Here is a 16,994-nt window from a genome sequence, read left to right as displayed (position 1 = left end):
AGACCTGTTGAGAAAGATACTTGGGGAAAAAAAATACAATTTGAGTAAATATATTTATTTGTTTATTTTGATTTTGAAAATGTAATGAATTCAAGGTTATTTGTTGATGTAAAAATTGTAATGTACAGATTTGAAGGTTGTGTCATTAGATTTGGGGTGTGTTGTGGTCGTGAGAAAAGTATTGCCCCCCCAAAAAATTGGGTCCCCAGAAATTCTGGCAGGAAAATTCAAAACTGAAAAAGTTTGAATACCACTTTTGAGGTGACCATGCAGTAGGAATTTAACAGTGAGGAGGCTGACGAAGTCGATGGATTTTTCTTGCCCAAAGTGATACTTTTTATTTGCAAGTGAAGATAATAGCCAGCAAAATGTGCAAGTATTTACAGAAATGATCAAATAGAGCATTTCAAACAAACCCGAGCAGCATGCCGACCTGTTCCCTGTCCTGTTCCTCAAACAATGAGAGTACAGGCTTCTTATAGCAATACCCAAGCCTTATACATCTGGTCAATTAACATTCAAAGCACATGATATACCATACAGACATGTTCAGATAAACATATGTAATAATACCAGCACACATTTCAATGGAGATGCTGCTATGCTTTAAGCATCAATAACCTGGGATATAAACATGCATGTCACCCGGAATAAGCTACTAGCGTTACCCTGAATAAACCATGCACTCGAACGTACCCCATTTCCCCACCAATTCTCTGAACAGGAAATTAACAGAAACCTCTTCAAATCACAAGGAAAAACGGTACATTTGCGAACAATTCTTTACCTTTAACCTAGTGATTACATACATTACGTTCTGGAGATTTTCTTCCATTCACTAAATGGTGAAACAAGGTGCTCAGGGTCTCAGGGGGTTGGGTTAGAGTGTGTGCTTGCGTGTGTGGCGTGCATTTGCCTGCATGTGCACTCGTGTGTTGTACTCCATCCCTGTTCCGTGCTCCATCCCTGTTCCGTGCTCCATCCCTGTTCCGTGCTGTGCTTTATTACTGTGCTGGGCTCCATCACTGTTCCGTGTGCTGGGCTCCATCACTGTTCCGTGTTGTACTTTATTACTGTGCTCCATCACTTCCGTGCTGTGCTCCATCACTTCCGTGCTGTGCTCCATCACTGTTCTGTGCTGTGCTCCATCACTGTTCTGTGCTGTGCTCCATCACTGTTCTGTGCTGTGCTCCATCACTGTTCTGTGCTGTGCTCCATCACTGTTCTGTGCTGTGCTCCATCACTGTTCTGTGCTGTGCTCCATCACTGTTCTGTGCTGTGCTCCATCACTGTTCTGTGCTGTGCTCCATCACTGTTCTGTGCTGTGCTCCATCACTGTTCTGTGCTATGCTCCATCACTGTTCTGTGCTCAGTGTTGGCTGTGAGTGTTAGTCTTGTGAACGGTCATGTCCATCCGGTAGTGGTGATGACTGACCCGGTAGAAGAGCTGTTCCAGAACCGACCGGCTCACGCCAGGAGTGGCGTATCCCTTGGTGACACCGACGCATCGGAACCCCAGAGTCTGGTATAGCCGGTGAGCAGCCGGCGAGTAGGCCGTGGTTCCCAAGACGACAGAGAGGTAGCCACGGTCCGCTGCAAATTGTAGAACCTTCCGCCCGAGGGCAAAGCCAACCCCGCGGTGCCGACAGGGCCTGTCCACCGACATGCGATGCAGCTCCACAGTGCCAGCTTCCCCCCGCAGGGCACGGGCCGCCACTACACCCACCACACTGCCCTCCAGCACTGCAACCCACAGACAGGAGTCTGAGAGAAATAAGGGAGGTGGAATTTGGAAATAGTGGGTTATATCAAACGATGTCCTAATCCTCCCATTTAATAAAAGCTGATGTCATTGTCTATTGACTTTTATACTTTAAATGGATCCTTTTCTTGGAAGAGCCTAATCACTGACTGGTCATCCTGTTGGGGACAAAGATTTACTATACTTTTTATTTTCTATTGATGGGGGTTGACCAAAATGAGCCTGGAGTCAGCGGGATCATGGTGACACATCCACAGGCACTAGCATGTCATTTTAGATGAGTAATTATATTCAAGAATGGAGACAGGAATGAAGCCCTGGTTTTATTTTACCTCCCTGGAAGTTTGCTTTTAACCAGGCACTGAACCTTGTGTGCATATTCATTTTTTTTACAAAATAACTATGTGCAATATAACTAAACTAAAGCCAACTACACTCAAATAAACAAACAAAACGAATGACAAATGCATTTTAAAAAAACTATTCCACCAAAACTATTACCTGGAGTTTTCATGTAATGTCCCTCGATGTCGCCCATATCCGTGAGTTTGGCGCGCTCCAGGTACCCAAGGACAACTCTCCTGCTGTAGTAGTAGCGTGCGCACAGGACAGCGAGAGGCACCAAACAAGTCAGCAAGAACGACTTGGTCGCAATAAAACAAACAACTGCAAAAGACATGGCGAAAAATAGATGATTGAGTAATCTAAAATGTTGACATACAATAGTCACAGGAAGGAAATGAGTTGGTACTATCGCAATCGAGCACAAATTATTCATTCTACTGCACATTTCCCAGAATTATACTAAATAATGCAATCAAATAACAAACGGTATTGATGAAATGTCAAGATAGCCTAAATGTAAATTATTACATTTATAACACATTCTCCATTGTCAAAAGCACATTTTCTCAGACTAAAGCAATCATATAACAGTGAAAACTGTAACCTATTGATGGAATAACAGTCAATATATAAATTGATATAAGACCTATATCTCGCTTACTTGTCATAGCGGCGTACAGCAGCAGGCTCTCAGGGTGACGTTTTAACCCTCTAAACGCGGTGTCCGGAACCATCTCCATCAGCCCGTCAATGAATATGCGCTCGACGTCCGGATAGTCAGCGCTTTCGAAATTACGCACAACCACACGGTCCGTTCTAAATCCATTAGTCCCTTTCTGATGGTACTTTCTTGTCACGTTGTTGTTGTCTTCCATGTTATCTCACTCAGAAACTTTGTTGGTGTCTCCCTGGGAAAAGTGAACTGACTCGCATAAGTCGTTAAATACTGTCACACGTTCTTCTTCTTCTATGAGGTTTAACGGCGGTTGGCATCCAATTAGTTGCATTACCGCCACCTACTAGACTGGAGTACAACTCCCTTACACTTTGCATGAAAAATAAAAATGTAATAAATTAAATACCCTATCATCTTACACTACTCACTCATTTTAAAATGATATAAAACAAAATTACCACCCAACTCCACTATTTAAATCTATTTAGTCTTACCTCATGCCATCACCCTGAAAGGATGGGACATCACCACTTAACACACCCTGTTACTCTTCTGATGTCAAGTCTCGCACACCCAAATACTTCTCTGCAGCGACCACCACAAACTACATTTTCTGCAACTTATCCCTGCAGTACAGTTGATAACCATTGCTATAAATGCTAAAAATCCAATCTTACTGAAACGTATATGACTTTTTGGCCCATCCCTCTGTACTGGTACAGATCTACTACTACACCACTCCTCTCAGGATCCCTCCCTCTGTACTGGTACAGATCTACTACTCACACCACTCCTCTCAGGATCCCTCCCTCTGAACTGGTACAGATCTACTACTCACACCACTCCTCTCAGGATCCCTCCCTCTGTACTGGTACAGATCTACTACTCACACCACTCCTCTCAGGATCCCTCCCTCTGTACTGGTACAGATCTACTACTACACCACTCCTCTCAGGATCCCTCCCTCTGTACTGGTACAGATCTACTACTACACCACTCCTCTCAGGATCCCTCCCTCTGTACTGGTACAGATCTACTACTCACACCACTCCTCTCAGGATCCCTCCCTCTGTACTGGTACAGATCTACTACTACACCACTCCTCTCAGGATCCCTCCCTCTGTACTGGTACAGATCTACTACTACACCACTCCTCTCAGGATTCCTCCCTCTGTACTGGTACAGATCTACTACTCACACCACTCCTCTCAGGATCCCTCCCTCTGTACTGGTACAGATCTACTACTCACACCACTCCTCTCAGGATCCCTCCCTCTGTACTGGTACAGATCTACTACTCACACCACTCCTCTCAGGATCCCTCCCTCTGTACTGGTACAGATCTACTACTACACCACTCCTCTCAGGATCCCTCCCTCTGTACTGGTACAGATCTACTACTCACACCACTCCTTCCCCTTGACCCATCTTCCTCTACTGCCTTCACTGCCTCAGCATATGACAACTTCTGCTCTACTCTAACCCTAGAAACCTCAACCTGCCTCTCCAAATGTGTCATTCTGCCCCTGAACAAGGCAGTTAACCCACTGTTCCCCAGTAGGCCGTCATTGTAAATAAGAATTTGCTCTTAACTGACTTGCCTAGTTAAATGAAGGTTAAATACATTTAAAAAAATGGGCACCCCTACAATTAACACATACCACTACTTTCCCCAATGCTACACATTCCTTTGTCTCATGCCCTTCTGCACACTTCTCACACCTAGGAACCTCCCTCCTACACACTGCTGCCACATGCCCATAAGCTTGACATCTGTAACATCGTAATGTATTCAGCACATACGCTCGTACAGGATAACTTGTATATCCTAACATCACTTTTTAAGGCAAAGACTCATCTTCAAAACTCAAAAGAACAGACAATGATTCTTCTGTTTCCCCCATCCTGTCTGAGTCTCCCCACCCTGTCTGAGTCTCCCCACCCTGTCTGAGTCTCCCCACCCTGTCTGAGTCTCCCCACCCTGTCTGAGTCTCCCCACCCTGTCTGAGTCTCCCCACCCTGTCTGAGTCTCCCCACCCTGTCTGAGTCTCCCCACCCTGTCTGAGTCTCCCCACCCTGTCTGAGTCTCCCCACCCTGTCTGAATCTCGCCACCCTGTCTGAGTCTCGCCACCCTGTCTGCGTCGCATCAAACGACGAGCATCACTTACACCGGGAATCTTTCCCCTCAGCTGGTCAACTTTTATATTTACTGCTTCCCCAGTTATCACTCCTTTATCACTCCGTTATCACTCCGTTATCACTGCTTCCCCAGTTATCACTCCGTTATCACTCCGTATCACTGCTTCCCCAGTTATCACTCCGTTATCACTCCGTTATCACTGCTTCCCCAGTTATCACTCCGTTATCACTCCGTATCACTGCTTCCCCAGTTATCACTCCGTATCACTGCTTCCTCAGTTATCACTCTGTATCACTGCTTCCCCAGTTATCACTTTCATTGGTGCCCTTTTCTTGAGAGCGAAACAATTCCGTTTTCTTGCCTCCATTTGTTTTACTCCGAGCACTTTCTCCCTCTGACCAACAGAAACACAAACAATTATCACTGGACCACTTCTGGTTACCCTCACCGATTCCACACTACCCAACTCTGTTTTCACCCACCGTGAGACCACAAAATGTTTAAGCCAAAAGGCAAAAGTCCACTTTATGGAAAAACTTCACTCCTACTGTCACAGACTCATCTTTATCCTGACCCTCGGTGTATTCCTCTATCTCCGATAACTTCACCACACCTACCACCTGCGATACTTCACCCTCATTCACTTCCATTTCTCCTCCTGTCTTCAGCTCCCTCTGCTTACACTTTCTACCACTCTTCTTTAACAAACCATCTACCTTTTTCCCCCATTTATATCTGACTCAAGCTCACCCTCTTCTCCCCTCTCTCTCTCTCTTAGACCTCCTCTCCCTCTCTTTTTTTCCTCCAATCCTCCTCCGTTTACCAAGTATAGCACATCTCCTTATGATAATACTGTACTACTCCTGACAACCATCTTGTTCTTGCTTTCTCTAGGGACTCCATTTCCCCCACATCGTCAGATGTAGCGCGCAACAGTCAGTGAAGTAAACAACAGCCTGTCACACCCTAACCTGTTTCACCTGTCTTGTGCTCGTCTCCACCCCCCTCCAGGTGTCTCCCATTTCCCCCATTTTCCCCCTGTGCATTTATACCTGTGTTTTCTGTTTGTCTGTTGTCAGTTCATCAAGTCTACCAGCGTTTTTCCCTGTACTCCTGGTTTTTGCTCTAGTCCCTGTTTGGACCGTTCTGCCTGCGGTTCTGTACCTAGTGACACTACCCTGGATTACTGACCTATGCTTGACCTGTTGTTTGCCTGCCCTCTGTTTTTGTAATAAACTTTTGTTCATTCCAACTGTCTGGATCTGGGTCTTATCCTGAGGTCTGATAAGATACCCATTCGTTACACGAATGCCGCAAGTATGGTACTGTTGGCTTTGGCAAGGGACCAAATGGTCAAATATTTCTAACCTTGCATTTCCTACTAGGTTACTTGTCCTTACCCAAATCAAATCAACGTCTATTCCACATTGGTTCAATGTAACTTAATTGAAATTACATGGAAACAACGTTGATTCAACCAGTGTGTGCCCAGTGGGTAGTGTTAGAAGTTTGATGAAATAGGTCACTTGGTGGGGTTTTAGTTGATCACAATAATGGTCGTGATATGTTGTCGTTGTTGCGCCCATGACACACCAATGTTCCCCTAGTGTTTGGCAAATGGCAACACAGGAACAATTACCAAAGCTTTGGCGTGAAATCATGCAGCTCCGCCCCAAATGGCACCCTATTCCCTATGGTGCATACTATTGACCAAAGCCCTATAGGGATAGGTTGTCATTTGGGACAAACCCATGCTCTTTCTTTTCTTTGGGGTGGCAGGATAGCCTAGTGGTTAGAGCATTGGACTAGTAACCGAAAGTATCCCTAAAAAGTTGGAGGGAGGGAGGGAGGGAGGGAGGGAGGGAGAGAAAATAAGGCACCCCTCGGCAGGAAAAACAGAACTAGACAATAATTTGTGCCAGGTGTGATATCCTCCTAAATAGCTCAGGCTAATGTTCTTATCGACCCAGTAAGATCAGCAGTCTAATGTTTCTATCGACTCAGTAAGGCCAGCAGGCTAATGTTCCTATCGACCCAGTAAGATCAGCAGTCTAATGTTTCTATCGACTCAGTAAGGCCAGCAGGCTAATGTTCCTATCGACCCAGTAAGATCAGCAGTCTAATGTTTCTATCGACTCAGTAAGGCCAGCAGGCTAATGTTCTTATCGACCCAGTAAGATCAGCAGTCTAATGTTTCTATCGACTCAGTAAGGCCAGCAGGCTAATGTTCCTATCGACCCAGTAAGATCAGCAGTCTAATGTTCCTATCGACCCAGTAAGATCAGCAGTCTAATGTTTCTATCGACTCAGTAAGGCCAGCAGGCTAATGTTCCTATCGACCCAGTAAGATCAGCAGTCTAATGTTTCTATCGACTCAGTAAGGCCAGCAGGCTAATGTTCCTATCGACCCAGTAAGATCAGCAGTCTAATGTTTCTATCGACTCAGTAAGGCCAGCAGGCTAATGTTCTTATCGACCCAGTAAGATCAGCAGGCTAATGTTCCTATCGACCCAGTAAGATCAGCAGGCTAATGTTCTTATCGACCCAGTAAGATCAGCAGGCTAATGTTCTTATCGACCCAGTAAGATCAGCAGGCTAATGTTCTTATCGACCCAGTAAGATCAGCAGGCTAATGTTCCTATCGACCCAGTAAGATCAGCAGGCTAATGTTCTTATCGACCCAGTAAGATCAGCAGGCTAATGTTTTTATCGACCCAGTAAGATCAGCAGGCTAATGTTCTTATCGACCCAGTAAGATCAGCAGGCTAATGTTCTTATCGACCCAGTAAGATCAGCAGGCTAATGTTTTTATCGACCCAGCAAGATCAGCAGGCTAGTCTCTTTTTATTGGTATGTAACTGTTATGAAAGTTGTATTGTTTGTTTTGTATTTCAGTGCCACTTTAAAGGTGTACATGACACTGCAACACAAATGTTCCCATGGGGACAATAAAGTCACTAAACTAAAGAAACTAATCGACACACAGATAGCATAGAGGAGTAATAGGTTGTGTCTCAAATGGCACCCTGTTCCCTTTATAGTGCACTACTTTGGACCAGGACCTATGGGCCCTCCTCGAGAATAGTTCACTATAAAGTGCACCATATAAAGGGAATATGGTGCGGTTTGAGACGCAGCCCTATAATCTAGGATGACTCATCACCAGGCAGATATCTTGAGATAGATCTGTCAGAGAGCATCATGGGACATGACCAGACCAGAAGGAGCCAAAACACACATGACTGAGTGGTGGACCATACACGCAGACGCACACACACGCATTCACACACACACACACACACACACACACACACACACACACACACACACACACACACACACACACACACACACACACACACTGGTAGATCAGTTAGAATCCATTTACACTGAGAGATAATGTTCACTGGCATCTTCTCTCCTGAAGACACGATGACATGCTGACTGGGGAGAGAGAGTACAAATAAATATATATATAAACTAGGTCTGCATCCCAAATGGCTCTCTATTCCCTATATAGTTTGGGACACACACAGGACAGCAGGCCTGGAAGAAGGGATGGAGGGAGAGAGGGATGAGACAGATGGAGAGAGGCAATGAGGAGGTGGAGGAGAAAATGGAAGAGAGCATCTGGTAATTGTCCATAGTGACGTTGTTGAGTCACAGAGACGACAGACAGGACAGATTGAACCTGAAGATGGAGAGAGAGAGGGGAGAGGGATAGAGGGGGCAGAGAGAGGGGAGAGGGATAGAGGGGGCAGAGAGAGGGGAGAGGGATAGAGGGGGCAGAGAGAGGGGAGAGGGATAGAGGGGGGCAGAGAGAGAGGAGAGGGATAGAGGGGGCAGAGAGAGAGGAGAGGGATAGAGGGGGGCAGAGAGAGAAGAGAGAGAGAGAGAGGGGGCAGAGAGAGAGGAGAGGGAGGGAGGGGGCAGAGAGAGGGGAGAGAGGGGGGCAGAGAGAGAAGAGAGAGAGAGGGGGCAAAGAGAGAGAGAGAGGGGGCAGAGAGAGAGGAGAGGGATAGAGGGGGCAGAGAGAGAAGAGAGAGAGAGAGGGGGCAGAGAGAGAAGAGAGAGAGAGAGGGGGCAGGGAGAGGGATAGAGGGATAGAGGGGGCAGAGAGAGGGGAGAGGGATAGAGGGGGCAGAGAGAGGGGAGAGGGATAGAGGGGGCAGAGAGAGAGGAGAGGGATAGAGGGGGGCAGAGAGAGAGGAGAGGGATAGAGGGGGGCAGAGAGAGGGAGAGGAGAGAGGAGGGGGATTGAGGGGGCAGAGAGAGATGGGAGAGGGGGCAGAGCGAGAGGAGAGGGATAGAGGGGAGCAGAGAGTGGGAGAGGAGGGGGATCGAGGGGGCAGAGAGAGAGGGGAGGGATAGAGGGGGGCAGAGAGGGATAGAGGGGGGCAGAGAGAGGAGGGGAACAGGAGATGTTATGATTAGAATAGGACATCTTGTGTCAGAGAGAGAGAGAGAGAGAGAGAGAGAGAGAGAGAGGGATGGGAGAGAGGGATGGGAGAGAGAAAGGGTGGAAGGGGATGGGAGAGAAAGGGTGGAGAGAGAGAGGGGGGGAAGGGGATGGGAGAGAAAGGGTGGAGAGAGAGAGGGGGAAGGGGATGGGAGAGAAAGGGTGGAGAGAGAGAGGGGGGGAAGGGGATGGGAGAGAAAGGATGGAGAGAGAGAGAGAGAGAGAGAGAGAGAGAGGGGGGAAGGGGATGGGAGAGAAAGGGTAGAGAGAGAGAGAGAGAGGGGGGAAGGGGATGGGAGAGAAAGGGTGGAGAGAGAGAGAGAGGGGGGAAGGGGATGGGAGAGAAAGGATGGAGAGAGAGGGGGGGGAAGGGGATGGGAGAGAAAGGATGGAGAGAGAGGGGGGGAAGGGGATGGGAGAGAAAGGGTGGAGAGAGAGAGGGGGGGAAGGGGATGGGAGAGAAAGGGTGGAGAGAGAGAGGGGGGGAAGGGGATGGGAGAGAAAGGGTGGAGAGAGAGAGAGAGAGAGAGAGAGAGAGGGGGGAAGGGGATGGGAGAGAAAGGATGGAGAGAGAGAGGGGGGGAAGGGGATGGGAGAGAAAGGGTGGAGAGAGAGAGGGGGGGAAGGGGATGGGAGAGAAAGGGTGGAGAGAGAGGGGGGGGGGAAGGGGATGGGAGAGAAAGGGTGGAGAGAGAGAGGGGGGAAGGGGATGGGAGAGAAAGGGTGGAGAGAGAGGGGGGGGGAAGGGGATGGGAGAGAAAGGGTGGAGAGAGAGAGGGGGGGAAGGGGATGGGAGAGAAAGGGTAGAGAGAGAGAGAGGGGGGGAAGGGGATGGGAGAGAAAGGGTGGAGAGAGAGAGAGAGAGAGAGGGGGGAAGGGGATGGGAGAGAAAGGGTGGAGAGAGAGAGAGGGGGGAAGGGGATGGGAGAGAAAGGGTGGAGCGAGAGAGGGGGGGAAGGGGATGGGAGAGAAAGGATGGAGAGAGAGAGGGCGGGGGAAGGGGATGGGTGAGAAAGGGTGGAGAGAGAGAGAGAGAGAGAGAGGGGGAAGGGGATGGGTGAGAAAGGGTGGAGAGAGAGAGAGGGGGATACAGAGAGATGTTATGACTAGAAACCTGACAGCTTGTGTCTGAGAATAGAGAGATGACCGAGAGAAAAGAGGGGGAACACAGAGAGCAGGGCAGATGAAGTAAGATAGAGGGGTACAGAAATAGAGAGACAGGGAAATGTAGATGGTAGGACTAGAAACTTGACATCCTGTGTCTGAGAATAGAGTGATGGAGAGAGAGAAAGAGAGAGAAACAGGGGGAAGTGAAGGAGAGAAAAAGAGAGACAGGTAGATAGATGGAAGCAGGTGGGGTTATAAGAAAACATGTGGCACCCTATTCCCTATATAGTGCACTTCTTTTGTCCAGAGCCCGTAATGCACTATATAGGGAATAGGGTGCCATTTGGGACACATCCATCAAAGATAGACAGACAGAGGAGGAGGGGAGACAGACAAACAGAAGGAGTAGGGGAGACAGACAGAGACAGAAGGAGAAGGAGGAGGAGGGCAGACAGACAAACAGACAGACAGACAGACAGACAGAAGAAAGAGGAGAGAACTGTTGGCTTGTCATTCATATCTGTTCATTCTTACCCACACATGGAAAAGCTGTCAGACTTCACTGCTGTCAAAAAACAGCAACTTAGAATAACGTGGGTGTTTGGGTAAACGCATCGTTTGATCAGCCAATGACGTGACTGCGCTGAGGAGTGTCAGATTGACGCATCAGAGCACTATCATTCCCCTTTCCTTTCCTCTTTCAACCTTCCCCTACTCCACTCCCCTTTCCTCTCCTCTGCCTTATCTGCCTGCCATCCTCACTCCATCAACCCTTTACTCACCTCCCTCCCTTCATCCCTCCCTCCCTCCCTCCCTCCTAACTCTCTCTCTCCATCCCCTCTACCTCCCTCCCTCCCTCCTCTCTCTCTCTCTCTCTCCATCAATCTCCCTCTCTCGCTTTCTCTCTCTCTCTCTTCATCCCTCTCCCTCCCTCCGTCCCTCCCTTCATCCCTCCCTCTCCCCCCCCTCCCTCCCTCCCTCCCTCCCTCCCTCCCTCCCTCCCTCCCTCCCTCCCTCCTCCCTCCCTCTCCATCAATCTCCCTCTTTCTCGCTTTCTCTCTCTCTCTCTTCATCCCTCTACCTCCCTCCCTCCCTCTCTCTCTCTCTCCATCCCTATCCCTCGCCCTCCCTCCAGTCAGTCTGTGTTTAGTGTTACCAGTAGCTCGTCACAGCTCTGAGACAGACTCTCCCCCCCCCCCCCCCCCCCGGATAGATGACAGCAGCCCTACCTACACCCTATTTGGTCCCTACCTCGTTATAGAGATGACTCTATCTCTGTCCCAAATATAACCCTATTTCCTATGTAGTGCATTACTTTTGATCAGGGCCCATAGGGTTGTGCATTTAGTACACAGCCTCTATAGAGTGGAGAAGGCCTATATCAGGGTTCTCCAAGCGAATTTGGGCCGAGGGTGATTTTATTTGGCCCCCAAGTTTTCTGAATCCCAATTTTTTAGGGTGGGGGGGGGGGGCATTAAAGACTGTAAAAACACCAGCAAATCAGCTACAAGTCATTTTAATTTTGTAAATCTGTTCCAAATCATTCTCACGCACAATAGACATATGTGTGATCGTATGGAAACAAGGTTTGAGATGATGCTGTATTAGTCAAATATTACATCTGTTTGGGCTTCTTGCGCGTCAATTTGCAGTCTACATATTATTTGTCATTCTTTTCCGTTCCTCTGACTACTACTACAAGAAGAAATTGCCCCGTGGCTGAATCTAGTTGATGATCCCTGGCCTATATTATGGAGAAAACTCTGTAAGATATGGTAATAATGAACCCCTGCTAGGATATGGAAGTTGATTGCGCACACACACACACACACACACAACACAGCTAAACCAGTATGTTTTGAGCGTCAGAGAAGGGAGAAGTAGAGAGGTTGTAGGACAGAGGCTCCAGGTTAATTCAAAACAAACTGTCAATTCAGATAGAGACTACTAAAAACGACTTGTACTGTGGGTTAGCCACGCCTCTAACCACGCCCACACCTCTAACCCCACCAGCAGCTTAACAGCTAATCATCATGGTGGGCGTTCCCCTGCTCAGACCTCACGCATGCTTCCATGCCACATCATCTACTCTGCAGTCGGGCACCAGTTTGCTATAACATACTGTATTATGTGTTAGTTGATATATTCTTTTTTTTTATTGCTTTGGTACTATTTTCACAAGTATGTGGTGAGAAAAAAAATAAGAAACTGCTCTTGCTAGCATCACTGCCCCCTTATTAAGCTTTACGTATCTGCTTCAAGGCCTTCGTCAGAACTTACAAGTATGTGGTAAAATGTCTTAACTCTCAGTACAAAACTCACAGCACACAAAATCACAGTAACTTTTTCACCAAACCCAATCAGTGTTTCATCTAGAAATACCTTTCATATAAAGTAACTGCCTTTCACAATGCAATGCTCACAATACTTTTCATATGATTCTCTTCTCATTTGTTTAAAGACATTTGACCATCACTTAATCCATCTCCACTTAATGGTTAATCACTGAACCGTTTGGTAAACCTATAGATTTTAAACTGGTTTGTCTACTATATATGGATTTAGAGAACTACAGAAATAAAATGTGAGTTTGTAAAGTACAAACATGTAAATGACATGTATGATACATGATAACCATACATAATGACTAGTCAGTATTGATAACAGACATGTATGATACATGATAACCATACATAATGACTAGTCAGTATTGACATGTATGATACATGATAACCATACATAATGACTAGTCAGTATTGATAATTGATTCCACATAGTGGTCACCATATAAAAGGGGGTGTGAACACTTGATATTTCTTTCAACATGGAGCAGATAGACAGCAGGGAGAGGAAGAAACCAAAGAGCTCCTGGGGGCCATCAGAGAGGTGGGCATGGGCCCCGTCAAAGAGGTGGGCATGGACCCCGTCAAAAAGGTCAAAGAGGTGGTCATGGACCCCGTCAAAAAGGTCAAAGAGGTGGATATCAGAGAGAGGAAGGCAGACAACAGGGAATTTACCATAGCAGAGGCTGCCAGATTAGTTCACCCTAATCTGAAAAGGTCAACTGTCAGTTTGATCATATGAACATTTCACCAAGACAACAGGATATGCACTATGCTTTACTATTACAGTAAATTACATATTGTAATGCATCTAAATTCACAAAACATGTTACAGTATTCTTACTGTTCTACCCTCAGAACTGACAGAAGACCCCATGGTGGTTGTCGTGTGCTGACCGACCAGCAGGAGTGGGCAGTGGTGGAAATTGTCACGGCTGTCAGAATGATCGGACCAATGGTTGTAGTTCCACATCTTTTTATTTATAGTGAAACGTTGCAATACACCAAATACTGAAATACAAAAAACAACAAACTGTGACGCAGAGAGGAAAACACACTACTCAAAATGAACAACCCACAAACCCAAAAGGAAAACCCCCCTACTTAAATATGATCTCCAAACAGAGGCAACGAGGACCAGCTGCCTCCAATTGGAGATCAACCCCCCCCAAAAAAACAACATAGAAATAGAAAACCAGAAAACCAACCAAACACCCCCTGTCACGCCCTGACCCATCTACTATAGAAAATGACCTCTTACAAAGGTCAGAACGTGACAGAAATGGTGACGGCCAGGAATGACATACGGCTGTCCGAAATAAAACAAGCCATTGTAGCATCCATCAGCCTACCAACAATCACCCGCCTTTTGAAGAGGCACCAGGTATCTATGAAACACCGGGTGAAACATCTGCAGGCCGGGTATGTTCAGGTACAGTACTATATACTGTATTACTGTTACTATTAATGCACATGCTACTTCACACTATCATATTGGAACTATACTGTAAAAATAACTAACCAAAATATATTTTTAGAGGGTGATGGTCCTTGACGCTGCTGTGAACCCTCACAAGTATATCTTTGTGAGCTTCAACCTGGCAAAAACTCGGCGCCATGGGTGGAACCTCATCGGCCAATGAGCGACCGTCCAAGTGCCTGGACAACGTGGGGGAAACATCTCCATGTGCACAGCTATCTCTGAAGATGGTGTGGTAGGACGTAGGCCATTACTTGGATCCTACAAAGCTGCACACCTCATTGTGTTACCCAATGAAATTGAGCCGGCCTGTCAATGTGAAGCGGTCACCTACGTCATTGTATGGGACAATGTCAGGTTCCACCATGCAGAGGTGGTTCATGCAGAGGTAGTTCACCCTACACCTGCCCCATATTCCCCTTTCCTTAACCCTATTGAGGATTATTATTTTCAGCATGGAGGTGGAAGGTGTACGATCGCCATCCCCATGAGCGTGCCACCCTCCTTCTTGCCATGGATGAGGCATGCAACGACATCAATGCAGAACCAATGGTAGATAAAACAACTTGTCACACCCTGATCTCTTTCACCTGTCTTTGTGCTTGTCTCCACCCCCTCCAGGTGTTGCCCATCTTCCCCATTATCCCCTGGGTATTTATACCTGTGTTTTCTGTCTGTCTGTGGCAGTTCGTCTTGTTTTGTCAAGTCAACCAGCGTGATATTCCATGCTCCTGCTTTTTCCTTTTCTCTGTTTTTGCTAGTCCTCCCGGTTTTGACCCTTGCCTGCCTTGACTCTGAACCCACCTGCCTGACCATACTGCCTGCCCTGACCTCGAGCCTGCCTGCCACTCTGTACCTCCTGGACTCTGACCTTGTTATGATCTTTCACCTGTCCACGACCATTCTCATGCCTGCCCCTTGGATTATAATAAATATCAGAGACTCAAACCATCTGCCTCCCGTGTCTGCATCTGGGTCTCGCCCTGTGCCATTATACAACTAAATTGAAAATATATCTATTATGGTGATTAAACCAATGTTGTCATTACATTTCACAATAAACTTTCACTGCCGTTCAAAAGTTTGGGGTCACTTAGAAATGTCCTTGTTTTTGAATGAAAAGCTCATTTAAATAGTACCCGCAAAACACCAGTTTCAACGTCAACAGTGAAGAGGCGACTCCGGGATGCTGCCTTCTAGGCAGAGTTCCTCTGTCCAGTGTCTGTGTTCTTTTGCCCACCTTAATCTTTTCCTTTTATTGGGCAGTCTGAGATATGGCTTTTTCTTTGTAACTCTGTCTAGAAGGCCAGCATCCTGGAGTAGCCTCTTCACTGTTGACGTTGAGACTGGTGTTTTGCGGGTTCTATTTAATGAAGCTGTCAGTTGAGGACTTGTGAGGTGTCTGTTTCTCAAACTAGTGACAGGTTTGGAATGAAAGAGTGGCTGCGTTACAAGTGTGACTAGTTTGGAGTGTTGTACTTGTGAAAATGGTACCAAAGCGAGAAAAAAAATACTGTTAATACCTTTCCGGGCGTTGTAAGATCTGTCAGCACCGTGTCTGAGCAGGAGAACAAGACCAGAGTGTCAACATAGTCTTGGCCCAGTACATCAACACGTTGTTTTGATAGATTCATCATTTAGTGGATTTCAGGGCCAATGTTTCTTTTCCTTTTCACTGTATGGTAATATATTCCAAGTCAGCTGTGTCCACTTGCCGAGGTCAGTTGCCTTATTGCACAACATAGCAAAACGCTTGTGCGTGCGTGTGCAAGTGCGTGCGTGTGTTATTTGTTTGACAATGACGTGCTCGAGAACGTCTGTCTTCCTGCGGGACTTTGTTAACATGCACTGACAAGCCAAGCTTTGCTGATATGTGTGTTATGTGTTGTGTGTGTGTGTTATGTATGCGTGTGTGATCTCACACTTAAGCCTCCCAAATGTTCCCGATGTCAACGTGATCCAAGTATGTGTCATCACTCTGGTTCTGTTCTGTTGCTGCTCTCTCTCTCTGTCTGTCTGTCTGTCTGTCTTTCTCTCTCTCTCTCTCTCTCACTTTATCTCTCTCTCGCTCTCTCTCTCTCTCTGTCTCTCTCTCTCTTTCTCTCTCTCTCTCTCTCTCTCTCTCTCACTGTCTCTCTCTCTCTTTCTCTCTCTCTCTCTCTCTCTCTCTCTCTCTCTCACTGTCTCTCTCTCTCTCTCTCTCTCTCACTGTCTCTCTCTCTTTCTCTCTCTCTCACTGTCTCACCTTCCTCGCTTGATCCCTGTTGCAGTCTGTAACTTTGTAGCATTTTTACGGTTAGTGTCAGGAGACAAGACTCTCCACGATGCAAATGACTAAATGTTCTTAATTAGCAAAACAAGCAAAGGAGCACACACACACTTAGCTAATTAAGACGGTTTATTGTACAGTCAGTTATTTGCAACACGTACAGGGAGAGTCCTGTCTCCTGACGGACACACATTAAACACACAAGGGCATCATGACACCATACCCAGAACAAATGTAGTGTGTGTGTGTGTGTGTGTGTGTGTGTGTGTGTGTGTGTGTGTGTGTGTGTGTGTGTGTGTGTGTGTGTGTGTGTGTGTGTGTGTGTGTGTGTGTGTGTGTGTGTGTGTGTGTGTGTGTGTGTGTGTGTGTGTGTGTGTGTGAGACAGAGAGCAAAGTGACCACAGGTACTCAGA

The 16,994-nt window shown here is 46.9% G+C and overlaps 1 protein-coding gene across 2 annotated transcripts; it reads right to left on the bottom strand.

Annotated features, from left to right (window-relative positions):
* Positions 1 to 308: 308 nt before the first annotated feature.
* Positions 309 to 3,700, bottom strand: LOC123742402 (N-acetylaspartate synthetase). Of its 2 annotated transcripts, none has more exons than XM_082978560.1 (3): positions 2,769 to 3,700; positions 2,264 to 2,428; positions 309 to 1,764 (listed from the first exon to the last, which is right to left on the bottom strand). In XM_082978560.1, the coding sequence occupies exons 1-3, from the start codon at positions 2,980 to 2,982 to the stop codon at positions 1,370 to 1,372; spliced, it is 774 nt and encodes a 257-aa protein (XP_082834686.1). In that variant the 5' UTR covers positions 2,983 to 3,700; the 3' UTR covers positions 309 to 1,369. The 2 variants fall into 2 exon arrangements, with proteins under 2 accessions (XP_082834686.1, XP_082834687.1); XM_082978561.1 differs by having other exon boundaries at positions 2,264 to 2,346.
* Between the last annotated feature and the right edge of the window lie 13,294 nt (positions 3,701 to 16,994).

The sequence above is a fragment of the Salmo salar genome, chromosome 08 (genome assembly GCF_965601325.2).
Source record: "Salmo salar chromosome 08, fSalSal1, whole genome shotgun sequence".
NCBI classification, from domain to species: domain Eukaryota; kingdom Metazoa; phylum Chordata; class Actinopteri; order Salmoniformes; family Salmonidae; genus Salmo; species Salmo salar.
The sequence above is the reverse complement of the archived record's forward strand: the minus strand, read 5'-3'. Positions and strand labels throughout refer to the sequence as shown.

Bases quoted from the DNA above. Each gene is read 5' to 3' on its own strand.
- LOC123742402 (XM_082978560.1), bottom strand. From the start codon at position 2,982: ATGGAAGACAACAACAACGTGACAAGAAAGTACCATCAGAAAGGGACT. The intron at 2,429-2,768 runs GTAAGCGAGATA...TGTCTTTTGCAG, and splicing joins GCTGTACGCCGCTATGACAA to TTGTTTGTTTTATTGCGACC. The intron at 1,765-2,263 runs GTAATAGTTTTG...TATTTCTCTCAG, and splicing joins ACATTACATGAAAACTCCAG to ACTCCTGTCTGTGGGTTGCA.